The sequence below is a fragment of the Aphelocoma coerulescens genome, chromosome 11, assembly GCF_041296385.1.
Source record: "Aphelocoma coerulescens isolate FSJ_1873_10779 chromosome 11, UR_Acoe_1.0, whole genome shotgun sequence".
Classification (NCBI taxonomy): Eukaryota; Metazoa; Chordata; class Aves; order Passeriformes; family Corvidae; genus Aphelocoma; species Aphelocoma coerulescens.
The window spans coordinates 6,980,631-7,003,069 of NC_091025.1; the positions used below are offsets into that span (position 1 = coordinate 6,980,631).

The 22,439-nt window shown below is 51.2% G+C and overlaps 2 protein-coding genes across 2 annotated transcripts; both read right to left on the minus strand.

Annotated features, from left to right (window-relative positions):
• Positions 1-1,719: 1,719 nt before the first annotated feature.
• Positions 1,720-3,195, minus strand: LOC138117195 (C-C motif chemokine 14-like). The gene is made up of 3 exons (XM_069027270.1): positions 2,866-3,195; positions 2,371-2,482; positions 1,720-2,007 (listed from the first exon to the last, which is right to left on the minus strand). The coding sequence occupies exons 1-3, from the start codon at positions 2,930-2,932 to the stop codon at positions 1,905-1,907; spliced, it is 282 nt and encodes a 93-aa protein (XP_068883371.1). The 5' UTR covers positions 2,933-3,195; the 3' UTR covers positions 1,720-1,904.
• A 2,854-nt stretch (positions 3,196-6,049) lies between these two features.
• On the minus strand, positions 6,050-15,476 carry LOC138116999 (fractalkine-like). Its single transcript, XM_069026916.1, has 3 exons — positions 15,289-15,476; positions 12,637-12,760; positions 6,050-12,000 (listed from the first exon to the last, which is right to left on the minus strand). The coding sequence occupies exons 1-3, from the start codon at positions 15,350-15,352 to the stop codon at positions 10,899-10,901; spliced, it is 1,290 nt and encodes a 429-aa protein (XP_068883017.1). The 5' UTR covers positions 15,353-15,476; the 3' UTR covers positions 6,050-10,898.
• Between the last annotated feature and the right edge of the window lie 6,963 nt (positions 15,477-22,439).

A 22,439-nucleotide genomic window follows, 5' to 3' on the forward strand; every position in this document is an offset into this window, starting at 1 on the left:
TCTTCATAAAATAAATCAGTGCACGTTGGGTGTTTGAAGGCCTGGAAAGGCCCCACAAGGCTCTGGGGGACTGGGCTTCCCTCTGTGTCCCTGCCCCAGCAGTGGACCTTTGGGTTTGGCTTTAGTCTTCTCCAGCCTCTTCTGCAGTGCCTGGGGTGCTCCCAGCAACCTCCTGAGCCATCCCCACCAGTGGCACGGCCTCCTCCCCGGGTGTGGAGCTCCTGGTTAGGCAAATGCAAAGGCAAGCGGAGAGAAGAGGGGTTACAGACTCTGCACAGGATTTTATGGGTGTCCAAACCACCCACAACCTCACTACAATTAATGGTTGAATAAAAATTTTCTGACTGAGGAAAACCCCCACTTTAGAAATTAAAATGGATAGGCATGGACAAAGAAAGCAATGTAGAGATGGGAAATATTCTCTGACTCATAGAATTCTTTGGGGTTTGAGTGGGTAATGACAAAAGTTAATACTTTAACAGAGAACATAAACTGTCTGCACATGACAAATGTTGGTGTCGGGCTGGACCTGCTTCCCCCGCAGGAGCCCTGAGGTCTGTGCTGCATCCGAGCCACAGCTGTCAGGAGAGGGCACCAAGTCCAAGCAAACAGAGTGGCTCCATGGTCTGAGGACTCCTGAAGGAGAAAGGCAACAGTTTTAAGAGGTTTCTGCAGGCTGAAGCCTCTCCTGGTGCACCCAGAATTCTCCACCTTCTTGGTGCCTGTAACACCTCAGGTTCCAGACCTGCAGTGTGTCAGGGTCATCCCTTATCTCTGGATGGGTTTTGTCTCTGGTGTGAAAGCATCTCTGGAGCTGCTGCAGCCACAATCCCCTTCCCCAGGAGCTGGGAGTGATGGCAGCAGGGTTCTCAGGGTGGCTGTTGTTCAGGGACTGCCTGAGTATCATCTGGCTGGTGGCAAGTGACTTTTTTTTATCACTTGGTGGGGTTTTTTTGGTAGGTTTCCTTTTTAGGTTGGTTCTTCTTTTTTTTCCCCTTATTGAACTGTCAGAGGGAAAGAAGGAGGAAGTAGGGGGACATTCAGAGTTGCAGCATTTGTGTTCCCAGGTCACTGTTACACGTGAGGAAGCTCTGGTCTGCTCCTCATGGCTGAACACCTGCCCACCAGTGGGAAGGAGAGAATGAATCCCTTATTTTGCTTTGCTTGTGCACTGGTTTTGCTTTATTTATTAAACTGTCTTTAACTCACGACTTTCCTCACTCCTGCCCTTCCAGTTCTGCTCCCCCTCCCAAAGCCCTGGCAGGGATCACTGCTGAGCTCTCCATGGCCCCTGGCAGGGGTGGAATTTTCAGGGCTGTATGTGCAGGAATCCCTTGTCTGATTCAGCATCCCCTGTCTGTCCTATCTGCCCAGGGAGCTCGGCAGAGAAACCCTTCATCTCCAGCCCAGCTCAGAGACACCACAGGCCTGGGCACACGTGGCAGACAGGCTGTGCTCTCTCACAGGGCAGCACATGGGACAGGCTGAAACCTCTGAGCCTGAAACTGATGGCAGTTTTGCACCTAAAAACCCTCAGAGGAGTCTTCAGCCCCTCTTGGGTCCCCTTGAAGTCCCATCCATCCCTTCCCTTTCTGCCCTAGTGAGACCCAGTGGGAAGAGCCCCCATCCCAGCACCAGCTGCGAGGCTGGGAGAAGAAAGGACACCACTCTCTAATATCACATGAAGTAAACTTTATTTTGTGACTGTGATCAGTAGGCAGGTGCTGGCGGGGCCAGCAGCATTCCAGGAGCTGGTGCCCAGCTGTGGATGCAGCACAGGGCTCTGGGGAGTCAGGGCCCTCTCCCAGCAGCTGGAACATCCATAGCCCCTTCTGGGAGGGTGACTGTAAACCTTCCTTCCCACCAGGACGTTGGGTAGCCTGAACCAGGGCATCCACTCTACATCACGAGGCACGAAGTACTTTCTTTTTTAGTTCTTGAACTGCTTTCTGCACCCACTTCTCCTTTGGGTTTGCACAGAGCTTGACTCCTTTCTTGGTCTCAAACCTGCCAAGGTTAAAGGTGAAGCCTTGTGAGGAATGGCAGCTATGATTCCACTTGTGCCCACACCATCCTCCCTCTCCTGCACTCTTTCTCCTTTCCTTTTGTTCCTGGGTGCTGCCCCTGGGTGCTTGGTGTCCTACAAGCAGCTCATCCTGCAGCCCAGCACCTCTAGAGCCCATGCAGAGCCTTCAGGAGCTGTGACAGCCTTGCAGAAGTGCCCAGACAGTCCCATCCTCCCCTCCTCATGCTGGAAGATCATGGAGGTTATGCAGACCTGTCCCTGTCCTTCCCCCAGATGGAACAGATTAACAGAACCCGTGGTGGCCCAGGAGACAGCACAGCAGTAGGAAAGTTGCCAGGACTTACACAATTGCTGGGGAAAAACATTCCCTGGGAGTTGAGTAGAAACCCACGAGGTTGGCCAGCCGGAGACAGCCCTTTACGTAGCCGAAGCAGCACTCGGACGGAATGTAAGGAGCTGGAGAAAACAAAGAGAGACGGTGAATGCTGGCTCTGGAAGGCAGCCTGTCTTCAGGACCTTCCCCCATGTTGAACACAACATCCCTCAAGCTCTGCAAATGCTGCTGTGAGGAGCCCCAGGTGCCCTCCTCCTTCCTTCCTGGGGCAGAAGGATGCTCCAAGTTATCCCCCAGCCCTGCAGCAACTCTGCCAAAGCCACCCAGCCCCAGGAGCAGTCTCCATCCTTCCCTGCACCCCAGGATGTGCTGCTCTGCCCTGGCCTGGAGTTGCTCCTCCTGCCAGCAGTGCCATCCCTGCTCCACACCGGGGTTTCTTTCCTGACCACCCCAATGGGACAACCCCAAGTCCCAACCAGCAGCAGTGGCCCATGAGGTGCTTTACCAGCATCGGAGCATGGGGAGAGAGTGAGGAGCACCACGAGCAGCAGGACTGTCCTTGCAGTGAGCATGGTGGCTCTGGGAGGGCTCTTCCTTGCAGGATGCTGCTCTGCCTCTTTGGAGGAGCTCAAGTCTGAGCTCAGGCAAGGAGATGCTGCAATTTATCCTCTCTACCCCTCCCCAGTTCTCCCTTTTCCGAAGAATGAACCAAATTCAAGAAAAAGCTACCACTTCATTGCTCGTGGGGATTTCTGTGTCACATGGGATCAGGATTACAGACAGACAATACCTGGAAAGATTAAGTAAGTTATGTCAGCTTCTGTATTCACCCAGACAGGAAAAACCATGAGGGAAGTGAATCCTCCTCTCTGCAGATGTAAACTCAAAAGCTCCCAGGCCTTCAGAGAGGGGATTCGTAGCCATAGAAAAGGCAAAGCTCAGTGTTCCATGCAAAGTCACTCAGCCCAGAGCCAACACAAATATGCTGGAGATGGCTTGTGAATCCTGGAAAGCATTGAAGGGAAGCACAGTGACTGCTGCTGCCACCAGCCCTCTGTGGCTCAAGAGCAGCACGCTGGCAAATACCGGCAGAAATTGCATCACATTCCGTGCTGGTACTGTGGAGAGGAACACAAGTTTTCCACCAAAAATCCCTGTTTAGAGCTGCGCAGTGTGGGGAGAAAGGAGAAGGGGGTTTAGTCAAGCCCTTCCTTGCGGACAGGGCTGGCTTAGCCCTTGGCTTCAGGGCAGGGCAGGAGTCAGCATCAGGGTGAGGGGAACTGATGGAAAACTTGTTGTTCTAAGTTTTGGGGTGTCTTTCCTTCATCTTTCTCCCTCCACAGCCTTGAGGCATCCCAGATCCTGCAGGGACCTGCTGAAAGGGGTCAGCCTCTCTGTGTTAATCTAGGGGACAGTTCTCCCCCTTGAGCTGGGCTCCCCCTTCCTCAGACCTTCTGAAGGTCTAAGGAGCCCCTCTGTAGGTCCTTGTCAGTCATGCTCAGCTTGGACACTTTTTTCACCTTTCCCTCTTTTTAACCTCTTTTTTCAAGACTCTTAAGTGGATGCATGGAGCAGCAGGGTCCCATGCAGATCCCCTGGCACCGCAGTCCCCCCTCACCCCCTGTGAACTACCCAAGAGGCCACCTCAAGCCCTTCTTCACACTGGCACCCCCCCAGCCACTCTCTGGAGCAGGACATTGTGCCTGGGACTGTCATCCCTGGAGGTCTTTGAAAAAACTTGGGAGAAAACCACTCAATGCTAAGAAGGGCTGTGGTCATGCCCAGTTCTCCCCAAGCTCAGCTTCAGTCAGACACGTTTCCTGCTGATGGAGGCTCAAGATCCACTGCTCTGGATGGACCTCAAGAAGGTCTGCAGAGCTGTTTCTTTTTCTGGCAGAAGATCTTCTGGCCTAGGATGCTCTGCTTCCCTTTTCTCAGGATATGAAGCCATGTCTGTTGAAGCCAGATGAATCAGTCCCTGGAGACCTTTTGATGTTTCTTCTTTTATTCTTTGGAAAGGGAAAGGCTGCTGTGCAGGCATTCATTGTTAAGTGCTGGAAAGCCCCTCTGCTGGCCCACGTTTTCCTTTAATTTGAATGGACTCTGAAGAATTTGCTTGGTACATAAAAAATAAACAGCATCCTTGTTATTCTGCAAGAGGAGGAGGGAAGCTGAGGGGACATGTCAGGTGCAGCCTTTGCCAGCAACGGTGCCAGTGAGGGGATGAAGGAGTTGGGCAGAACAGGCCTGTGCTGGGTTTGGGGTCTCAGTGGGTGACTGAGCACTCCCAGCTGAGCTGGAAAACACAAGCATGGACATCGTGCACTTGGGAAGCACTGCAAGAGCAGCTGGGCTGCCAAGGCAGGAGAAAGGGGCATCACCCAGTGCCTGAAACCTGTCCCCAAGGAGGCAGTGGGGGGGTTTGGAATAAGTTTTCAGTTTTCTTCTGTTCTACTCAGTCATTTTGAGTCTTCTCCATTTACAATATGGGACATCCTTGTTTCACTTTTATTAAACCCTCAGCTTTCTGAGTGTAAAGCTCCCCCACATTTCTTTCGGGTGCTCACTCAAGGGTCTCCCCAGCTCCATTTCGAAGCTCTGATTGACTCAGGATGCAATCACAAACCAAAGGCGATTCCTTCTTCCTTCCCAAAATCCCTGTGATTGCAAATACAGCCATGCCAGGTCCTACAGCCTGGAAAGACACTCTAAAATTAGAAAAATGAGAATCTCTTCCAGCGTCTGCTTCCTACAAATGGACACTGGGGACCACCAAGTACTGTGAGCCATTGATCTGAGATGCATCCTGTTTGGGAAGTTCTGCCTGCAGTCACGAGACACGGAGGTTGCAGGAAGGCTGTGTCCAGGAGCCCTTCCCCAAGGTTCTGTCTGCACTAACTCACTGGGCAAGCTCGTCCACAGGCACAGGGACAGAGCAGAAACTCACTGTGGGCAAGCAGAAAACCCTCCCAACTACAGCCAAGAAGAGGCAGGAGTCAATGCACCTGCACCAGAAACTGGAAGTGGCCTTGTCTTGCTAAGGAATATAAAAAAATGGATCTGATGTCAGTTTTCTCAAACACGCTGAAAATGAGACATTTTTCTATTTTTATCCAATGAGGTCAATCAACTACCCCAGGGTTAAGTGAAGGATGGACCTGGGGTGTGCAGGAGACTCTGCACTGGAGAGGCTTCTGTGTCGAGTAACAATGAGGGGAAATGATGCTTGATGAGGACTTCAGGCTCCTTTTTTTCAACCTAGACCCTTTTAGAGCTCCTAGAGTTTAAGCCAGCAGCAGACAGATGCTGCAGCTCAGCTTTTAAAGCAAAACTGAGATAACAGAAAAAAACAGGACATGGAAGCAATTCCAGTTTAATTTTTAGTGATTTAATTCTGAACAATTAATCCTGATAATTTCAAGATGGCACTAGAACAAGTTATGAATTTATCTCCTCCTGAGCATTTTATTAGGATAAAACCACAGCAATCAGAAAAATAAATGCAGTTAAAGAATGTGATGAGCAAGACACGTCAAGGTACCTAGATACTGTAAAGAAAATGTGTTTGTGATGGGGTTATGGTCAGAGTCAGCAAGCTGACATCACACTGCTCCTTGGAGAGTGACTCTCACTTATTTCTATCTTTTTCTTTTCTTTTCTTTTTTTTATTAATGATTTGCTTCATGGCAGAATTCAAGGGTGAATTCTGAAGGCTCAAGAAATGAGCCTTCCTCCATCAGCTGTGATGGCCACCGAAGAGGTCCCAACCACCTCTGTGTTACCCAGGCTTCATCAACAAGAGCAGACCTTGCAGTGACATCAACAGGGAGACAATCCTCATAAAAGTGGAGAACAAGCAAATACAAAGCCCAGCAGAGCCACAGACCATGCAGCAGAACCGGGGCTGTGCACCCTGAGAGCCAAAGCAGCCGGGGGACATCCTGCCTTTTGTGGAGCCAGCAGTGTGAAAGTGGTGGTGCACCAGCTTCACTAGAGGCTGCCCCAAGCATGAGAGTCCTTGTGCAACATTTCACAGGAAAACAACCGTGCTGAGCGGGGGCAGGCATGCTATAAATCACAGCCCAAATGAGAGGGGATGGAGGCGGCACTGTCTCTGCTTCACCTCACGTGCCACCCTGGGGAGAAGTGAGAACTTGGAGGAGATAATGGCAGAGGTGTCTCCTTGCCAGGTCCAGACTGCAGGGAGCAGTGGGAGGGGACGAGCCAGGAGCCAAGGGTGATCCCAGCACAGGCAGTGTCCTCACCAGCGAGGTGACAGCCCACAGGGTCTGAGCACAGGGGTCAGAGCCTCCATCAATGGCTCCAGGCACACCAATGTACGGAACCAAGTCCAGAATTCATTTGGGAAGGTTGGGGGAATCTTCTCAGCAGTAGCAGGGCTCTAGCACCAGAGGGTCCATCCAGCCAGGGGACAAGATACCTACAGCATAGATCCAAGGTCTGTGCAAGAGACTGGATCAGAGCCAGGACACAGCTGTCACAACACAGCAGAGACCAGAGGCTCAAGCCTGAGCTTAGATGAGTTCCTGAGGCTTGGGCAGAGGGTTGGGGGGTGCTGTGGGGGGGAGTCCACCCACAGATGAGGCTGGTCAGGATGATTATGGCCAATTAGTGCCCTCAAGGCCTGACATTTGATGGATTCTATGGGGACATGAAGGGATGGAGGTGAGCCTGTGTGGAGCCCCAGTGACGACTACTCCTCACAAGGTCAATCAAAACACCTGCTAATGACATGGTGGAGATGTTGTGGAGCTGGGAATGAAACATGTGGGTTGGTAAGGGCTGAGAAAGGTCACTTCATGACCATGGGTCCCCCCATCTCCTGTGGGCTGTAGGAAAACTTCAAGGCAGGACACATATCTTTTGTACCAGCTGCAGAATGCAACCCTTGTCCTCCCTGAGCACAACAGACCTGGCATTAGTTATCCTCTGGACCAAACTCTACCCCTGAGGCAGCCCACGGAGCTCCAGGACAAGCAGGGGAAGGTGTGTGGAGAGACCTTGGCACAGGGTCTTTCCCTGCACTGCCAGACACCAACACCAGCAAAGCCAGGGAGCGTGTGCCACCCCAGCCCAGGGACTGAGCACCCAAAACTCCAGAGGAGCAGTCCCCAAACAGCCCCGCCGGCGCCAGCTCTGACTGTTGGAAAGGACCGGAAATGATTCATCCCGTCAGGCCTGGCTTGTTTGGACCAACTCCTCCTGCCTGCCCTCTCCACAACAGAGAGGAGAAATGAAATTGAAGAAACAAGAAAGTGCTTTCATTTCCTTAGAGTTTCTTTATCCCCCCCAAATGACCTTTCTGGCCTGGTGACTCAGCTGCAGGAAGTTTTCATTGACTTCTGCATCCACCTAGAAAGGCACGGGGCTGAGAGATGGTCGGGACCGAGCACTCCTGAAATGAATGGAAGATTCTCATCCCTGACTCTCTTGCTCCTGCCAGCTCCCCACTCCAGGCAAATCCCTGGGATCTGACCCTTTCATCGAGTTGCCTTTCCCACCCCTCCTCTCCAGCACCAGTGAGTAGCACATAAGGCCAGGCCAAGCCCTGGCTGGGCTGGGAGAGGTCCTATCTCAGCCCTTGCCCTCTTGCCTCCTTACAGAACAGACTTGGAGCATAGTGTTTGTTGTCTCTGAGTTGCTGTTTGGCCATAGCTTTGCTTAAATAAGGCAAAACCCCAGCTGTTTGTTTTCTCTATCGCCTTAGTAGGATGGGAACTACAAATCCCTGTGAGAAAATCTATTTCCTGCAAACATTTGCAATAAAGGAGATGGAGCAATAGCCTGGCCACATCCAGCTGTGCTGGCTTTGCCATCTCTTGATGATGCTGGGATGCTTTCCACAATGCTCAGTCATAGGTGTTCATCTCTGCATTTCTGCAGGGACCAGGCTTGGTAACCCAGCTCAGGGCTCAATCCCCTGAGGATGAAAGTTTTTAACATAAGGACTTTTATTACTTTTACTTCTATAAAAATGTACAGCTCATATCTCATGCACACACTCAATATACAAATGAACTGGAGCTTGTAACAGTCACTGTGCCCTACAGCAAGTGAAAATTTAACCCCCAGGAATGGGTGACACCCACGGGCTCCATTCTCCCTCCCTCCCAGACTTGCAGAGAGAGGAATAAATAGCAGTGTCCCCCGTCCTGGGTTTTACCTGTCCCCTGTGAGGGTGCCAGCACCCTGCCTGCAAACAGCTGAGGGACAGGAGAGGGGAGCAGGGAGAGCATGAGGACAGGGCCAGCCTGGAGAAGCAGCTCCCCCTGATGAGTCCCAGTGGGATCACGGCAGCTGGAAGACAGCAGGAGCTGGTGGTGGAGCTGAAAGCAGTGTCCCTTCAAAGACTGGTGGTACTCCAAGTGATCTGACTGGTGCACATCCATCTCCCCAGCACTGCTCCAAGACAAGCACTTCACTGGCAGCTAGACAAGTGTCCACTCCATTTGCTGAAGGGCCTGGAGAGTGATCCAGCTCCCGTGGACATGCACAAGCCATCTAAGACCAGCAACAAAATAGACAAGGCACAGTGTTTTCCAGTGCTGCCAAAAAGGTCTCGACTCCAAGCAGCTCAGACAGGACATTATACACATTCAAAAAGTTATAAAACTTCTTTACAAAAATAACTTTCTAGTGTTTCATATAAAAATAATGCCACAGTACATCGCTTCATGAGTTCCAGCTGTGTACAAGTGGGGTGCATGGGGAGGTGGCACTGACAGCCCAATTTACCCTCTAGGAAAGTCAACCCCAACCAGAGTTCCACAGCTGGGCTGCTGCACAAGGAAGGATTTCACTCCAAATTCATCACTGCAATTAATCTGAGTGCATGCTGTACTTGCAAAGGCTGAGATGAATCCCTGGCTCCCCTCTCTCAAGTCAACAAAATGCAGAAGTAGGGGATGTGTGATGGCAGAAAGCAAACACGGTTGTAGTCTGTCCCCTCCCCCTGCAGGGCTGGATGGAGGCCCTGAAGGTGCAGTCTGACAGATCTAACAGGCCACACTCCTCAAGCTCTGCTTTACAGCTGGCCCATCATTTCTGATTATCTTGCTTATTATGTTTTTCCTTTCATTTTCTGCCTGTGTATTTATACTTAGGGATCTGATTCACTGAGGCTGGTTAGGATCTGACCCTTGATATGTATCTACTTACAAAGCATCGTATCATGAAGACCTTTGCACGCTCCAGCAGAATTCATCCTAGAGTCAAAGATTAATAAGGGCTTTCAGGATCTGACCACAGATAAAATGTAAGACTTATGTACAGCAATGTCAGGATGTGTAAAAATCAAAATCAATTTGGGGTTAAAAAAAGCCTGGTTCTGTTACAGTGCTTTCATAGCCTGGTGATCAGCGCTGTCCAAAATGGAAAAACTAAAATGTGGCTGAAATGTAGGACCATGAACAGGCATTTTGTGGGTTTTTGTTTGTTTGTTTGTTTGTTTGTTTGTTTTGTGGATCAGCAAATGTGCTTATTTCTAGAGAGAAAATGGGATCAAAAGGACATTACATCTGCTGTGGTAGAGTAATTCCTGCATGGCTAAATCCAGAATTGCCTTTAGCTCCTCCAAGAGCATTTCCTGGGTTTTGTGCTTGCAGAGAACAGCAAAAATGTTCCAATGATAACACAGGAATAGCAAAATTATTGGGTGACTTCTTCTTTTCTCCCATTGCAAAGATTCATCAACACCTGCCCTGGTGTTGGATGCAGCTGGACACAGGGTGCATCAGCTGGCAGAAGGGATTTATTGCATTGATTTGCTGAGAACCAGCTCTCAGAATTCATCTGCAAGAAGAAATGCCCACAGCTGCTAAAAGGAAGGGCCTGATTTCAAGGAGGAGAGGGACTGTGGGTTGCCAGCTTCTCTGAACATGAGATCTGTAGCACTGATCTTCAGTCCCCCCATCAGATGCAGTGCTGGTCACCTCTTTCTGAAAAGCTGGGCTATCCCTCATGTCTCCAGCAAGAGAAAATGGTGAGAGTAAATTCAATCAGCCCAAGGAGAGCCAGCACCCAGCTGGCCGCCAGCTTCGGTCTTGGTCTGACAGAGCAGAGACCTGAAGTGCAAAGAAAGAAGCAGCAGAGAGTTTAAGTGCAAATTGTGTGGGTTTGGTGTTAAGATTGCTCAAGGTGGCTGAGCCCAAGTCCAACAGTGTGGGTGGGTGAGTGGCTTCTTGGCTGGGCCATGATGAACCACACAAAAATTCCCAACAGCAACTTGGAAGATCATATCACCTGGCAAAGAGCCACCAACAGCAATAGAACAGCCACAGCCTTTGTACATAACAGTGCCAGTAGAAAAGAAGTGTCTCCCTTATTTCCAAAACACTGTGATTGGTCAACGATGAAGTAGATATATTGTTGGACATCCTGCTCTACAAATAAATCAGTTTTCTCTGTGATTTTTTTTTTCCCAGGCTTGCTTCCTACTGGTCACCAGTTCAGCATGAACGGCTTTTCTGCAGCAACACACATATAGCTGAGGCCAGAAATGTCCGTGCCATGAAGCATTCAGATTACTTCCATTGGATAGACATTGTCTTGATGTCCTCCCTGCTGGTAGAGCAAGCCCTGTACCATTTCTCTCGACGTTTCTTCTGGTTTGACTCCAAATTTCAGATACAGCCATACAAGAACAACACTGCTAGCCATCAGTCCACACACCACAGAAACTGGGATGACAAAGTGCATTTGAGACTTTGACAAGAAGCTGGGCAGAGGCAGATTGTTTGGCCTGACTGTGATCATCTGCACTCTGGCTTGGCCTGAGAATGCCTGGTGAGTGGAAGCTGCTGTGTCTGAAGGCCCTTGCTTTCCTACAGGCGATGAATAATCAAATGTTCTAGTACTAAACACATCTGCAGGGGGACCAACAACCCTGCTGGCATGGACAGAAGCAGCTTTGTCTACGGCTGTGGTGGAGCTTAGAGTAGAAACTGAAGTAGCCTGTGGTGCTGTCTCTGAGACTGTTGTGGTCTCCATACTGTCCCAGATGGAGGGGAGATCTGATCTAGAACTGCTGGAAGTAGTGTCTGGTGTGTTGGCTCTGGCACTTGTAGGCTCCAGGGATCCATTTGTAGGAAGTACTGGTTGGTCTGATCCTTTAGTAGCAGGCATCAGGTCTGAACTTGAGTTATGAGAAGCTGTATCTTGAACAGTGGGGTGTGGGGTGGGCTGGCTGGAGTTCATGCCTGCTGCAACAGTTGTTGAAGATGCAGGAGAGTTTGAGGACTCTCTCTGTGCTTCTGGAGTAACCTCGGAGTGTGCAGCCTCTTCCTGTATCACAGGGATGGATCCTGCAGGGAGCTGGGTGGGGTCCTGCCTGCCCAGTGGAGACTTGCTGGACACCTCTGTCCTGGCAGCAGGAGCATGTATTCTCTCTCTAACTGTTGTTCCAGTCCATTGGAAGAAACTAGTTGGAGCAGTGGCTTGAGATGGAGCCACTTCTGGAAGACCAACATGTTTCTCAACACTACCGGGCTCTTCTGGTGAGGTGGCATCACGTGGAAGTGGGGACACTGTGGCATTTTTCCGGTCCAGTTTCTCTCTGATCTTCTTCACCCACTCTTCATCTGGATCTGCACAAATCTCCTTGGACTTCAGAGTAGTAAATCTGAAAATAAAAAGGGATCACTCACTGAATAAAGAAAACACCGGTTCAGGTGATCAGAGCTATGGGGAAAGTGTGTAGATAGCAAACACCGAGTGTTGTCTGGATGATTCATCTCAGGAAAGGCAGGTGCAGATATCTGACTGAATGAGTAGCAGCAGAACATGACTCATGGGTGAAAGGATTTTCCCCTAAGACTTTTTCCTCTTTCAAAAGCATTGTCCTGCTTGGACACAGCGTTTCCCTCCTGCACTCAGGGCAGAAAGCTTCACAGGCCCCAGCTGCCCTGGGGCACACATGAGTGAAGGCAAAACCCTCTGATTTACTGGGTGATGTGAGACTTTCCCTTCGCTTTGGAGCCACCCCCTGGGTTGCAATAAAACGGTGTCAGTGGTGCGTCAACTTCAGCTTAAGCAAAAAAAAAAAAACAATTATCCCAAAGAAAAGAAACGGAGCTTGTCTCACTTCCAGACAAGCTCACAAGTCTGAATCTGTCTTCAGACAATGTATCTGCTTTCAGAGAAACACACAAGCCCTCTCCCCACCTGGTTCCTCTGCCCTGTTTTGCCAAGTACGTCCCTCAGTGCCTTTCCCCAACCATTTAACCCTGATCCCACTTGGAAGTGGGGCAGCACTTACATGATGGCTTCTTTTCTGCAGCTGGGTTCGGTCCTGCGGTAGCTCCTGATCTGCTTCTCTGCTAACTTAGCTTTTGTAAAACTTATGCACTCTCTTAAACACTTCAGACGTGCTTTGGGTTGCCCTGAAATAAAAATTTCAAATTATTAAGCGTTGCCTTTTTGTCAGGGCCTCTCAAAACCAGCACTGGTTTTTTTCCCCCTTCTCCAGGGAGGAGTCCAATCCACAAAAGTTAAATCCTACAGGGTTTAACTGAGGGGGAAAAAAGCACTGTGAAAATTGTGGGCTTTTGGGACAGTGTTTCAGCTTGTCCTGTAGGATGTGCAAGCCCTTGGACCTGCAGGTCCTCTCCCCTTTGGGTCCCAGGAGGACTGGTCTCAGCACAGTGCCCGGAAGATACATTTCTTCATCCGCCAAAGACCTGCTGCAACCCTCACCAGAGGTCTCTTGGTGCAGGAGATGCAGACCAGTGGGCAGGGTCCTCTCCTTATCAGTCTTATCTCTTCCTCCTGTGGGACTTCCCTTCCAGGTAAGCATCCTGCCTCTCTGCCTGCTGGTACACGGTCTCTGAATGCCACCTGGGCTCAGAGAAAGGGTGCAGAGAAAGAACCTTTTGGTGAATGATGCTTCACTCCCACAGGTATCTCAGCTGCCCAGCTACCCAAACACATCTTTTCCACCTCCACTGGAAAATATGGTTTTCAGTTTGCAAAGTGTAAAAATAAACCCCCCTTGACCCCTTCAAGGGGCAAGGCCAGTCACACCACTGGGGACCATTCATGCCTGCATCCACCTCCAGCCTCCCACAACAGGCACTTGCACAACACATCCTGCCAACTTGTTCCTGACATCCCTGGGGGCAAGATTTACAAAAACAAGCCCTGATGTATCTGGGGCCCCTGTGAAGAAAGGAACTGGCATCTGGTTTCAATCAGGCTGTCTCTCACAAAATGTTGCCTCTGGTTCCCAAGTGAATGTGGTGAATTTTATGCAGTTCCGTTAGGAATGATCCAGGTAGCAGGTACAAGAATGAGCATCAATACAGGAGAATTCTGAATTATTTCAACCATTTACTGGGGAAACCCGTGGTTGCAAAGAAATCCCAAGCAAACCCTCCTATGGCCCCAGTACAGAAGTCCATTTCCATCTCTAGAAAGTTAAAGCAAAACCCTTTGTCACGCAATAATGCCTTCTGTGGCACTTTAGGGTCAAGAATTCCCTGCTCAGGGGCAGCTGCTTTCCCAATTAACTCATTAATCAGAGGATATTCTGTTGGTGTCCTCCACTTTCAGGAGCACAGTTCAACAAACAGGCACAGCGACAAGAGGGCCAGACCATCCCAGTGGGCAGTCCCTGACTGCTCCCAAAGGCCCTGTTGCCCTGAGAACCCCAAACTGACTTTACAATTATTAGCACCAATGAAAATGGTTTGTATTTGGCTGAACTCCTGGTAGGTTTCTCCCAGAGTGGAGGAGCTTGGAAAGCACCTTCCAAGGACAGAGGGATGCCACAGGGAGGATGGAGCCTCCTCCTGGGAACACAACCCCGCTTCTCTGAGCAGCATCTGAGTGTTTGCCAAAGGGATCTGGGAGTTTCTCCACCCAGGACCACTGCTCTTAGGAGCCACTGGTACCTGCTTTTCAGTACAGTTCCTCAAAAGACCCAGGGAGCTCCACCAGCCTTTCAGCAGAGCCAGCCCGATTTCCTCATTGTAGGGGAAACGGATGTTTGGCCATGGGTGAGCAGAGCCAGGCAGTGCCAAGCAGGCAGCAGGTTCCCAGGGCAAGGTAAGCTTCCTGGGGTCCCTGCTGCCCACTTTTCTCGGGCCAGCCCTGGAGAACCTGCCCAGAGGTGTGAGGAGGGAGAAGCTCCATCCCCATCTGCCCGTGCTGTCCTGACTCCTCCTGTCTGGTGGCAGCAAGGACACAGAGCTCAGGGGCTCTTTGCCCCTCCCCGTTCCCATCGTGGGAGTAGATCACCCCTTGGTCCTGGACAAAGTCCAGCCTCGCCTGCCGTGCTGAGAGCCTGTGTGACAGCCCAGCACCCCCCTGCTGAAGCGCTGCCTTGGGCAGCGATCAGCTGGGCCATGGGCCACTGACACCGAGCCCAGCCCCGGCAGAGCGAGCCCACCACGTCCCGCTGCTCTGGCCCCGCTCAGCGCCACCCGCAGCTCGCAGCGATCTTTGTCCAGAGAACAGGAGAGCGTTTCCCACACGCACACACACCGCAGGTGACAGCCCCCCTGCCTCACGGTGACCCTCAGGACAGGGTGCAGTCTCCTCAGACACCCACCCTTGGCCAGGCTGCAGTCTTCCTGCCACGTCCCAAGGGACATGAAAAAAGGGGGGAAAGAAGTACGTTATGCTTTTTTTTTTTTTTTTTTCTAATACAGGTTATCAGGACGTCTCTCCGACACTCTCCCCATCTGCCCTCAGGCGTGACAAAAGCCATCACGGGGCTGCTCGGATGTCCCTGCTGCCAGGATTGCGGCCATGGGCTTCCCCCGCACTGCTTCCCAAACCCAGCCAGATCCTGCTAGGAGATTTCCTGCATCCTACAGAGGTCCCTATAGCCTGATCCGGTGCTACCTTCCCCCTTCCCCGGCCCCATCACCATCCCCTCATGAACGCGGCTCACGGAGCTGTGGCTCACCTCCAGCCAGGGTCACCAGGCACAGGGCCCACAGCAGCAGGATCTGGAGACAGACAGCCTTCATGTTACCGTGGTCGGCAGAAGGAAAGGCGGGCAGGGAGGGATTACCGGCAGTATTTCCCACTCCCGGCTGCTTATTGCATCCTCCGGAGCAACACAGATGCTGCCGCTCATTCCAGGATTATAAAGCTCCGAGACAGAGCGTTGTTATTCAGCTCCCTCACACGTGTCCAGGGTGACGACAGGAGGCGGAGGGAAGAGAGGGAGAGAGGGGAGGGAATAGCGACTGCTGTGGAGAGGGATGGCTCCTGGAATTCCCCAGATGTACTTACACCAGCTTTTCCTAACACATGCAGAGCAGCCCCAGACTGCTTGGCAAATTATTCAGGGACTTTCAGGGGTCGGCTGCTGCCTCCTCCTATCCCACCAATGTCTCCTGGCCTGTGCCAAGGCATCACTGTCCTTAGGCTTGTAAAGCTCTCCCCACCTCCAACTACAGCTCCCCGCTTCTCAGTAAGCTCATTAATTACCCCAAATGCAAAAGCAGTTATTCCTTTCCTTTATGGCAGCCATCTTATAACAGCAGTCATTAGGCCAAAAGAGATGGAATTGGAATTTGCTAATCAGGATTATGAGTTCATCAGCTACACTTTGATGTCAGGCCAGGCTGCCTCTAAGAAGCATCACCAAAGAGAGGGGTGAGCAGGGACCCAGTGACTCTGCAGTAGCTCCTGTGCCCTGGCCGTGCAGTTTGCAGTGTGTGCTCGCTATGACAGCCTAATTTTCCCCATACACAGGGGCTCAGACATCAGGGTCTTGCTGATGCTGAGAGCAGGAACACGACACCCCCAGCTCTGCAAGAAGCAGGCTGTCTGGGGACTTTCTGGCACCAGCCCCAAGCCAGGTCAGAAGCGGACATACCAACACTGAAGTCACATCCTGCACCTTTACTTTCTCTTTTACTTCAGGTCCCAGCAAACAAATCAAGACTGAGTCTGAGACTGCCCCCGTAATCTTTTTGGCCGAAGTTTTCTTAGGACTGGTGGAAATCTGGCATCTCTGTTCTGTGGGAAATTCCAACTGTGCCAGTTGGGATTTTAGTTTTCAAAAGAGAAAACCCCCAGGTTTTTATATAATGCATTTGGTGAAAATCCCAGCCTGTGACTTCAGCTTTTGCTTATATTGTATTACAAGAAAAAGCCCATTTAAAGGAAATAAAATTAAAATTAAAGCTTGAAATAGTCTGTTTGATCCAGCCAGAACAGAACATGCTGTGTCTGTTGGGATGTTTTCTGGGTCTTCCCCAAACAGTGTTTTCTCAAGCTCCACAGAGCCTTACAGGAAAATTTTGTCCCAGGAAGTGGCATTGCCTGAAGCCATTGGGCACCTCAGCTGCTGGAAGTGATGGCACAGCCCACACATGCTCACATCTCCCCTGAAGAAACAGGTTCTGCTTCTTTTGCAAAGGGTTTGCTGCCAGAGATAGGTAACACTGAGGAAGGGCTCTAACATTCAGGTAAATGGGAGGGGGAGTGCTTTGTTTGCCAAAGGCATGACTTGCCATAGGCATTGTTGTTTTAAGGCACAGACTGCTCTCTGGCAGATAATGCAGCTGCTTTTCTTCTGCAGATTGGGCTGGAGGTGTTTTATCTGGCAGAGAACTCCTCTAGGTCACTTTTGGACATCTCCATTTGCTCCCTGTGAGCTCAGCAGCTGGATTTGGAGGTGGCACAAGGAAATTCCACAGCGGAGTGTGGAGGGCAGCTGCAGCCTCAGTGTGGCTTTGTAGGACACCACGAGCCATCAAGTGCTGGCAGCAGCGAGGGCCTAAGCCACCACCAAGCCCTATATTTCCCACCAAAAGCAGGACACAGAGGCACAGCAACTGCCTCTAACAGGAGCAGGCAGCTCCAATGAGTAGTGACAAACCTAGGCTGCAGCTGGCAGAAAACTGGCACCATCATTCCCAACCCACTTCCTATGCCACCCTCCCATCCCACATCTGCTCCTCCACACCAGTGGCAGACCCTTACTGCACTTCTTTGGGGTCTTGCAGCATTGAAGAACCTAAAGTCAGAGGATCTGATTTATTCCAGGAGATATTCTTGATACAACTAGTGGTAAACCATAGGTGTTGTGTCAGTCTGACAGTGAAGGATCTCAGGACTTCTTTGAGCTCATCTTACCTTCAACCAATTTTAGCTTCTTTAGTTACAGTAGGAATTGTCTGGGCACTTGTTTTCTCAATTTGATTTGGTTTCACTTTAGTTTCCAGAAATAGCAGGTCATTTTTCAGTGTAGATCTGGACTTGTACATTAAAGTGTGACATGGATGAGTGCAAGCAGGCAGGTGACCTCCTACACAAGCAATCCCAGTCCACAGAGATGAATCACAGCATCCAAGAGATGGAGTGTGCAACCCTGAGAGTCAGGGACATCCAGCCTGCAGGGAAACAGAGCAGAAAAACCGAGTAACTGGGAACCAGGGCCAGCTCATCCCAGCCTGTCCCCATTCCTCCTTAGGAGACTTCCTGAGGTTACCCTTTGCACCCAAAGGTTTTCTGAAGGGTGTTACAGCACCAAAGAAAAGAAGTAGATAACAGGAAGAGGGGTGGTTTTTCTCCCTGTGTGTGACTACAGTATGGCTGAGGAAGGCTTGGAAACATGGACAAGGGAAAAACATTCGCAAACATTCACCCGTGCTTCTGCCATGGAGTGTGGGCAGAGGGACCACACACTGGGCACTGGGCACCAACAGGGGGTCCTGCAACCTCTGGGCCTTCCAGCACTGCCCCAGGTGTGACCCTTAGCATGCACAAAAGGATGTCATGCCGGACAGTTCAGTGTCCATGCTGGAGTCTGGGCTCTTTGCCTCTAGCTCCTGCTCTGCTTTAAGGACATTTTTGTATCAGGATGGATGTTCTGCTACCTAAACGCTGGTTTTGATGCACACAAAAGGAAAACAAGGTCTGCTGGGGACGTTGGTGGCAGGCACCAGGCACACTCAGAAGCCTGATCTGCTGTCATCCCACAACCTTTGGTTGCTCACTGGCAACCCTTAGCCAGGAACTCGGTTTATTGCTCCAAACCACAGACACCACAGGTCAAAGTGCCAGATCCCATCTTACCCAGGAGAGACATGAAAGCAGCTCCAGCATTTCCCACCCACCACAGCTTCGCCAGGGCTGTTCACAACCAGCCTGAGCTGTGCATAGGGTCAAGGTCCTCTCAGGTGGAGGGAATATATGACTCATGCCTGGGGAATTGTTCATGAAGGCACAAAGCACCTTGAACCTGCAAAGCTTTATATGCAAAACAATATATAAAGAGAATGTGGGCTGTGTCCTAAACAAACAGGAAATGGCCCAGAACACCTCCCATCTCCTTCAGGGAGTTTCCATTCTGGCAATTTTTGCTATTTTGGTTCTTTGTGAAAGAAGAACTGTTTTTTACAGTATATTTGTATTCCTTGAAATAAGGTGAAGACTGAGAATTAAAAGGGAAAGTCAGTGAGAGCTAGGAGCCTGTATCTGACCTGAAAGAAAGATGCCAGAGTGGATCAGATGGGAATGCTGATGATTTCCACTTCATGGGAAGCATGTTCAGGAGCCTCCAAGGCCTCAGGAGTTGGTGACACTAGAGCAGGGCCTGGTAACAGGTACTGACAGCATCCTTGTCTGCCCACAGTATTGTCCTCCATCCCAGAGGCTTGCTGGGAAGAGGCAGCAGGAACATTTAGCTTTTGAGATGACCCAGCCAGTGCTGATGCTGCAGGGAGACACACTGACACATGACTCCAGCTCTGGACACATGATGGGATTCTCTTTCCCCTGACACAGCTCCCAGCTGCCTCATGGCAGCTCATCCTCGCACTAACCCCCCTCTCCCCAGTGGCAGTGGCAGCTCAGCCACTGCTCTGACACAAACCAACCCCCTCTGTCCTGGCCAGGGACACCAGTGCCAAATTCAGGAGAAGGTTCCCCAGAGCCAAATGTGGCCTCTTACACTGGAGATGCCCTTTGGAGAAGCCTCTGTGCTTTCTGTAGAGCTCTTGAGCCACTACTGTAATAAGGGAGAGAATTAAATGGCAGGGGATCAAGAGAGTCTGCTTGGTACCGCATGATTTTGTATTTTCTCACATTTAAGAATAAAGCAGGAAACGAGGAGCAAATGTCTGGACCTGTCTGGAGCCAGTGTCTCCACAGGGGGCGGAAAAAACTCAAATTTTGAAAGTATCAACCACTCTGAGACTTGTTTTTTAAGGAAACTGCTTTACATAGAAAATGTTTCCAAAAGCAGTAGAGAACATCACACTGGCTTTCACTTCTCTGAACACAATGGGTTCCTCCTTCTCTATAAATGAGAACCCATTTGGGGTCCAGCACACAGTGCAAAGTGCTGATACTCTGTACTTTCCACAGCTACCAGTCAGCATCCCACGGCAGCCAGGCTGTGGGGTGCAGCTCTTCCCCTGGCAGCATCACACCTGAGCTGCAAACTGTTGGCTGATCCCAGTGGGACATTGCAGGGAAAGGTGCACACCTGCAGTGGGAATTGGTGCCTCTCCTCAGCAGCCCAGCCTGAAGAAAGCTCACCCTGCGCCTGTCCCACAGAGGCTGCCAAGGGCTGCACTGTCTCCTGCAATGAACAAGATTGAAGTTGTTTGAAAATATTGTGTCTAAAGAAACAAACATGGAGCTCTTCAGTGCACAACGTGGTTGCTCTTTCTAAACAAAGAAGAGTCACTTGCCTCCCAAAGAGCAACTCAGCCACCAGGAACAAGCTCTCTCCTAGGGAAGGGGATGGGGAACCCTTGGGAAAGGTGCCTGCATGGCAGAGGTGAAACCTGGGCAACTTTTCAGCTGAGGGGAAGGAGCATGAAAGGATTCCACCAGAGCAGGCTTCCCTGAACACATCAAGCCCTTGGCCCCTGCCCAAGTCCCTACAGAGCTGGGGAAACATCCTGATGTTGCAATCCTTCTGTGTAGCTGCAGGCCCTGAAGGGAACAGTTCCACAAATCTGGTACAATGGGGGAGAGACAGAGGATCTGCCTCCCAGCCCTGGGGCCCCAGGAGGAGTGTGGAGCTGCTGGAGCATGTCCAGACACCACCAAGATGCTCTGAGGGCTGGAGCACCTTCGCTATGGAGACAGGCAGAGAGAGCTGGGGTTGTTCAGCCTGGAGAAGAGAAGGTTCCAGGGAGACTTTAGAGCCCTTCCAGCACTAACAAGACTACAAGAGAGCTGGAGAGGGACTTTGGACAAGGGCGTGGAATGACAGGACAAGTCAAGATGGCTGCAAACTGAGAAGGGTTAGGTTAGATATCTGGTATAAATTCTTCCCTGTAAGGGTGGCAAGGCCCTGGCAGAGATTATCTAGAGAAGCTGTGGCTGGCCCATCCCTGGAATTGTTCAAGGCCAGGCTGGATGGGGCTCTGGGCAACCTGGGATAGTGGAAGGTGTCCCTGCCCATGGCAGGGGGGTTGGACTAGATGTCATTTAAAGATCCTTTCCAGCCCAAAATGTTCTGTGATTCCATGATCCGTAGAAGGGAAGTCTCTTGCCACTGCCCTGCAGGGAGGAGAGGTGAGAGTGGCAGCAGCAGTGGTCAGCAGGGCAAGACAGAAATCTCCATGTGCCACAAGAGACTACAGCTGCTTTTGGAGCTGCTGCCAGGATCTTCCTTGGCACAGGGATAGCTGTGCCATCCTTTGTCCCAGGGTGATAAAGGGGGCTCTCCCCTCCTTTGCATCCTGGAAAAGGATCCTTCTGGAGCCCCTGTGCCTTGGACAGAAGATGAGGAGCAACAAAGTGCCATGGCTCTGCTGTTTCACCTCTGCCAGAGCCTCAGGCCAGGCTAGTGGGAGAGGATAAGGCACATGCCTATTTGCAGCAGCCCCACTTACTCCCCTTATTTCTCCCTCCCCTGTCAGCAGGAGCAGCAAGTGCCTGTGTAAGGCATCCTCATGTCCTGGAAGGGTCTTCCTGGTAGGAACAGCCAGGTCCTGGCCCCAGCCCTTTGCCTGGGGTGCTGTGAGTTCCCATCTGCCTCAGAACCAGCCCTCAGGCCCCATCCTATGGCGTGCGTGGGCCAGCACAATCAGCACCTCTCCGCATCCCCTCTTCCCACTTCTCCATCCAGCGTGTCTGCACATGCTGACGGTCTCTAAGAAAGGAGCTTACCAGAAGCAGCTCTTTTCTCAGAAAGGCTCACCTCTTCCCGTCTCCTCTGGGCAGGAGAAGTCTGTGAGCCTTCCAGCAAAGGCTGTGGGAACTGTTTGACATGAGGTTATCATTAAGCCATGATGGTGGGTGAAAGAGAGATCCCCAAACCTCTCTCCGGTGGAGCCATGGGGCTGATCCCCCGCAGTGTCTCCATGAGGGCTGGCCAGCCCCAGAAACAACATGCAGTGCTATGACCTGATAGATGTGGCTGTGCTGGGGCATTGGCAGCCCCCGGGTTGAGCTGAGCCCTTCCATCCCAGCAACTTTCCTATAGAATAGGATATCACAGCCTTCCAGACTAGAGCTGTCACCCCACTCATTCCAGTGGCTCTCTCTGCCGAGCCTCAGCCACAGGCAGGCACCGAGCTCTGGCTGGTGCCCAGGGTTGCACACAGGCAGCAGCAAACAGCCCCAGCAGCCTGCACAGCCTTTCCATGGCCCAGCACAATAAACACACACACACACGGGCTGGGCAGAAAAACAAGCCCAGGCAAGCATTTCCCTGCCCAGGTGCTTAACCATTTTCAAGCCTTGCTGGCTCAGCTGGGAGACCAGGGAGTCACTGGACCCCTTCCCTCTCCCACCCCAGCTTTTCTGCACCCCACGTTGTAAGAACAGGGTGCATCCTCCCCCTCTGCCTCTGCCCAGAGCCTCCACACTCCTGTTGGTTTCAGCTCTAACCCCACTGGGGAGCTGCTGCCTCAACAGTGTGTTTAGATGAAGAGTCAGCCTGTTTCCAGGGCAGCACGCTTTTGCCTTAGCCAAACTTTCTTTCTGGAACCATGACAGCATCGTGCCTGTCTCACTGCCTGATGCATGAGATTCTTGGGCTCCTGACCTGCTGTCGTGACTGTGGGCGTGTTTCTAGGGTCAATGCAGCAAGTATCTTATCGACTAAAAGAGCAACAGATGCCAGCCATTAGCATT

Bases quoted from the DNA above. Each gene is read 5' to 3' on its own strand.
- LOC138117195 (XM_069027270.1), bottom strand. From the start codon at position 2,932: ATGCTCACTGCAAGGACAGTCCTGCTGCTCGTGGTGCTCCTCACTCTC. The intron at 2,483-2,865 runs GTAAAGCACCTC...TGTTTTCTCCAG, and splicing joins CTCCCCATGCTCCGATGCTG to CTCCTTACATTCCGTCCGAG. The intron at 2,008-2,370 runs GTAAGTCCTGGC...TAACCTTGGCAG, and splicing joins TGTTTTTCCCCAGCAATTGT to GTTTGAGACCAAGAAAGGAG.
- LOC138116999 (XM_069026916.1), bottom strand. From the start codon at position 15,352: ATGAAGGCTGTCTGTCTCCAGATCCTGCTGCTGTGGGCCCTGTGCCTG. The intron at 12,761-15,288 runs GTGAGCCACAGC...TTTTTATTTCAG, and splicing joins CCTGGTGACCCTGGCTGGAG to GGCAACCCAAAGCACGTCTG. The intron at 12,001-12,636 runs GTAAGTGCTGCC...TTTTATTTTCAG, and splicing joins TGCAGAAAAGAAGCCATCAT to ATTTACTACTCTGAAGTCCA.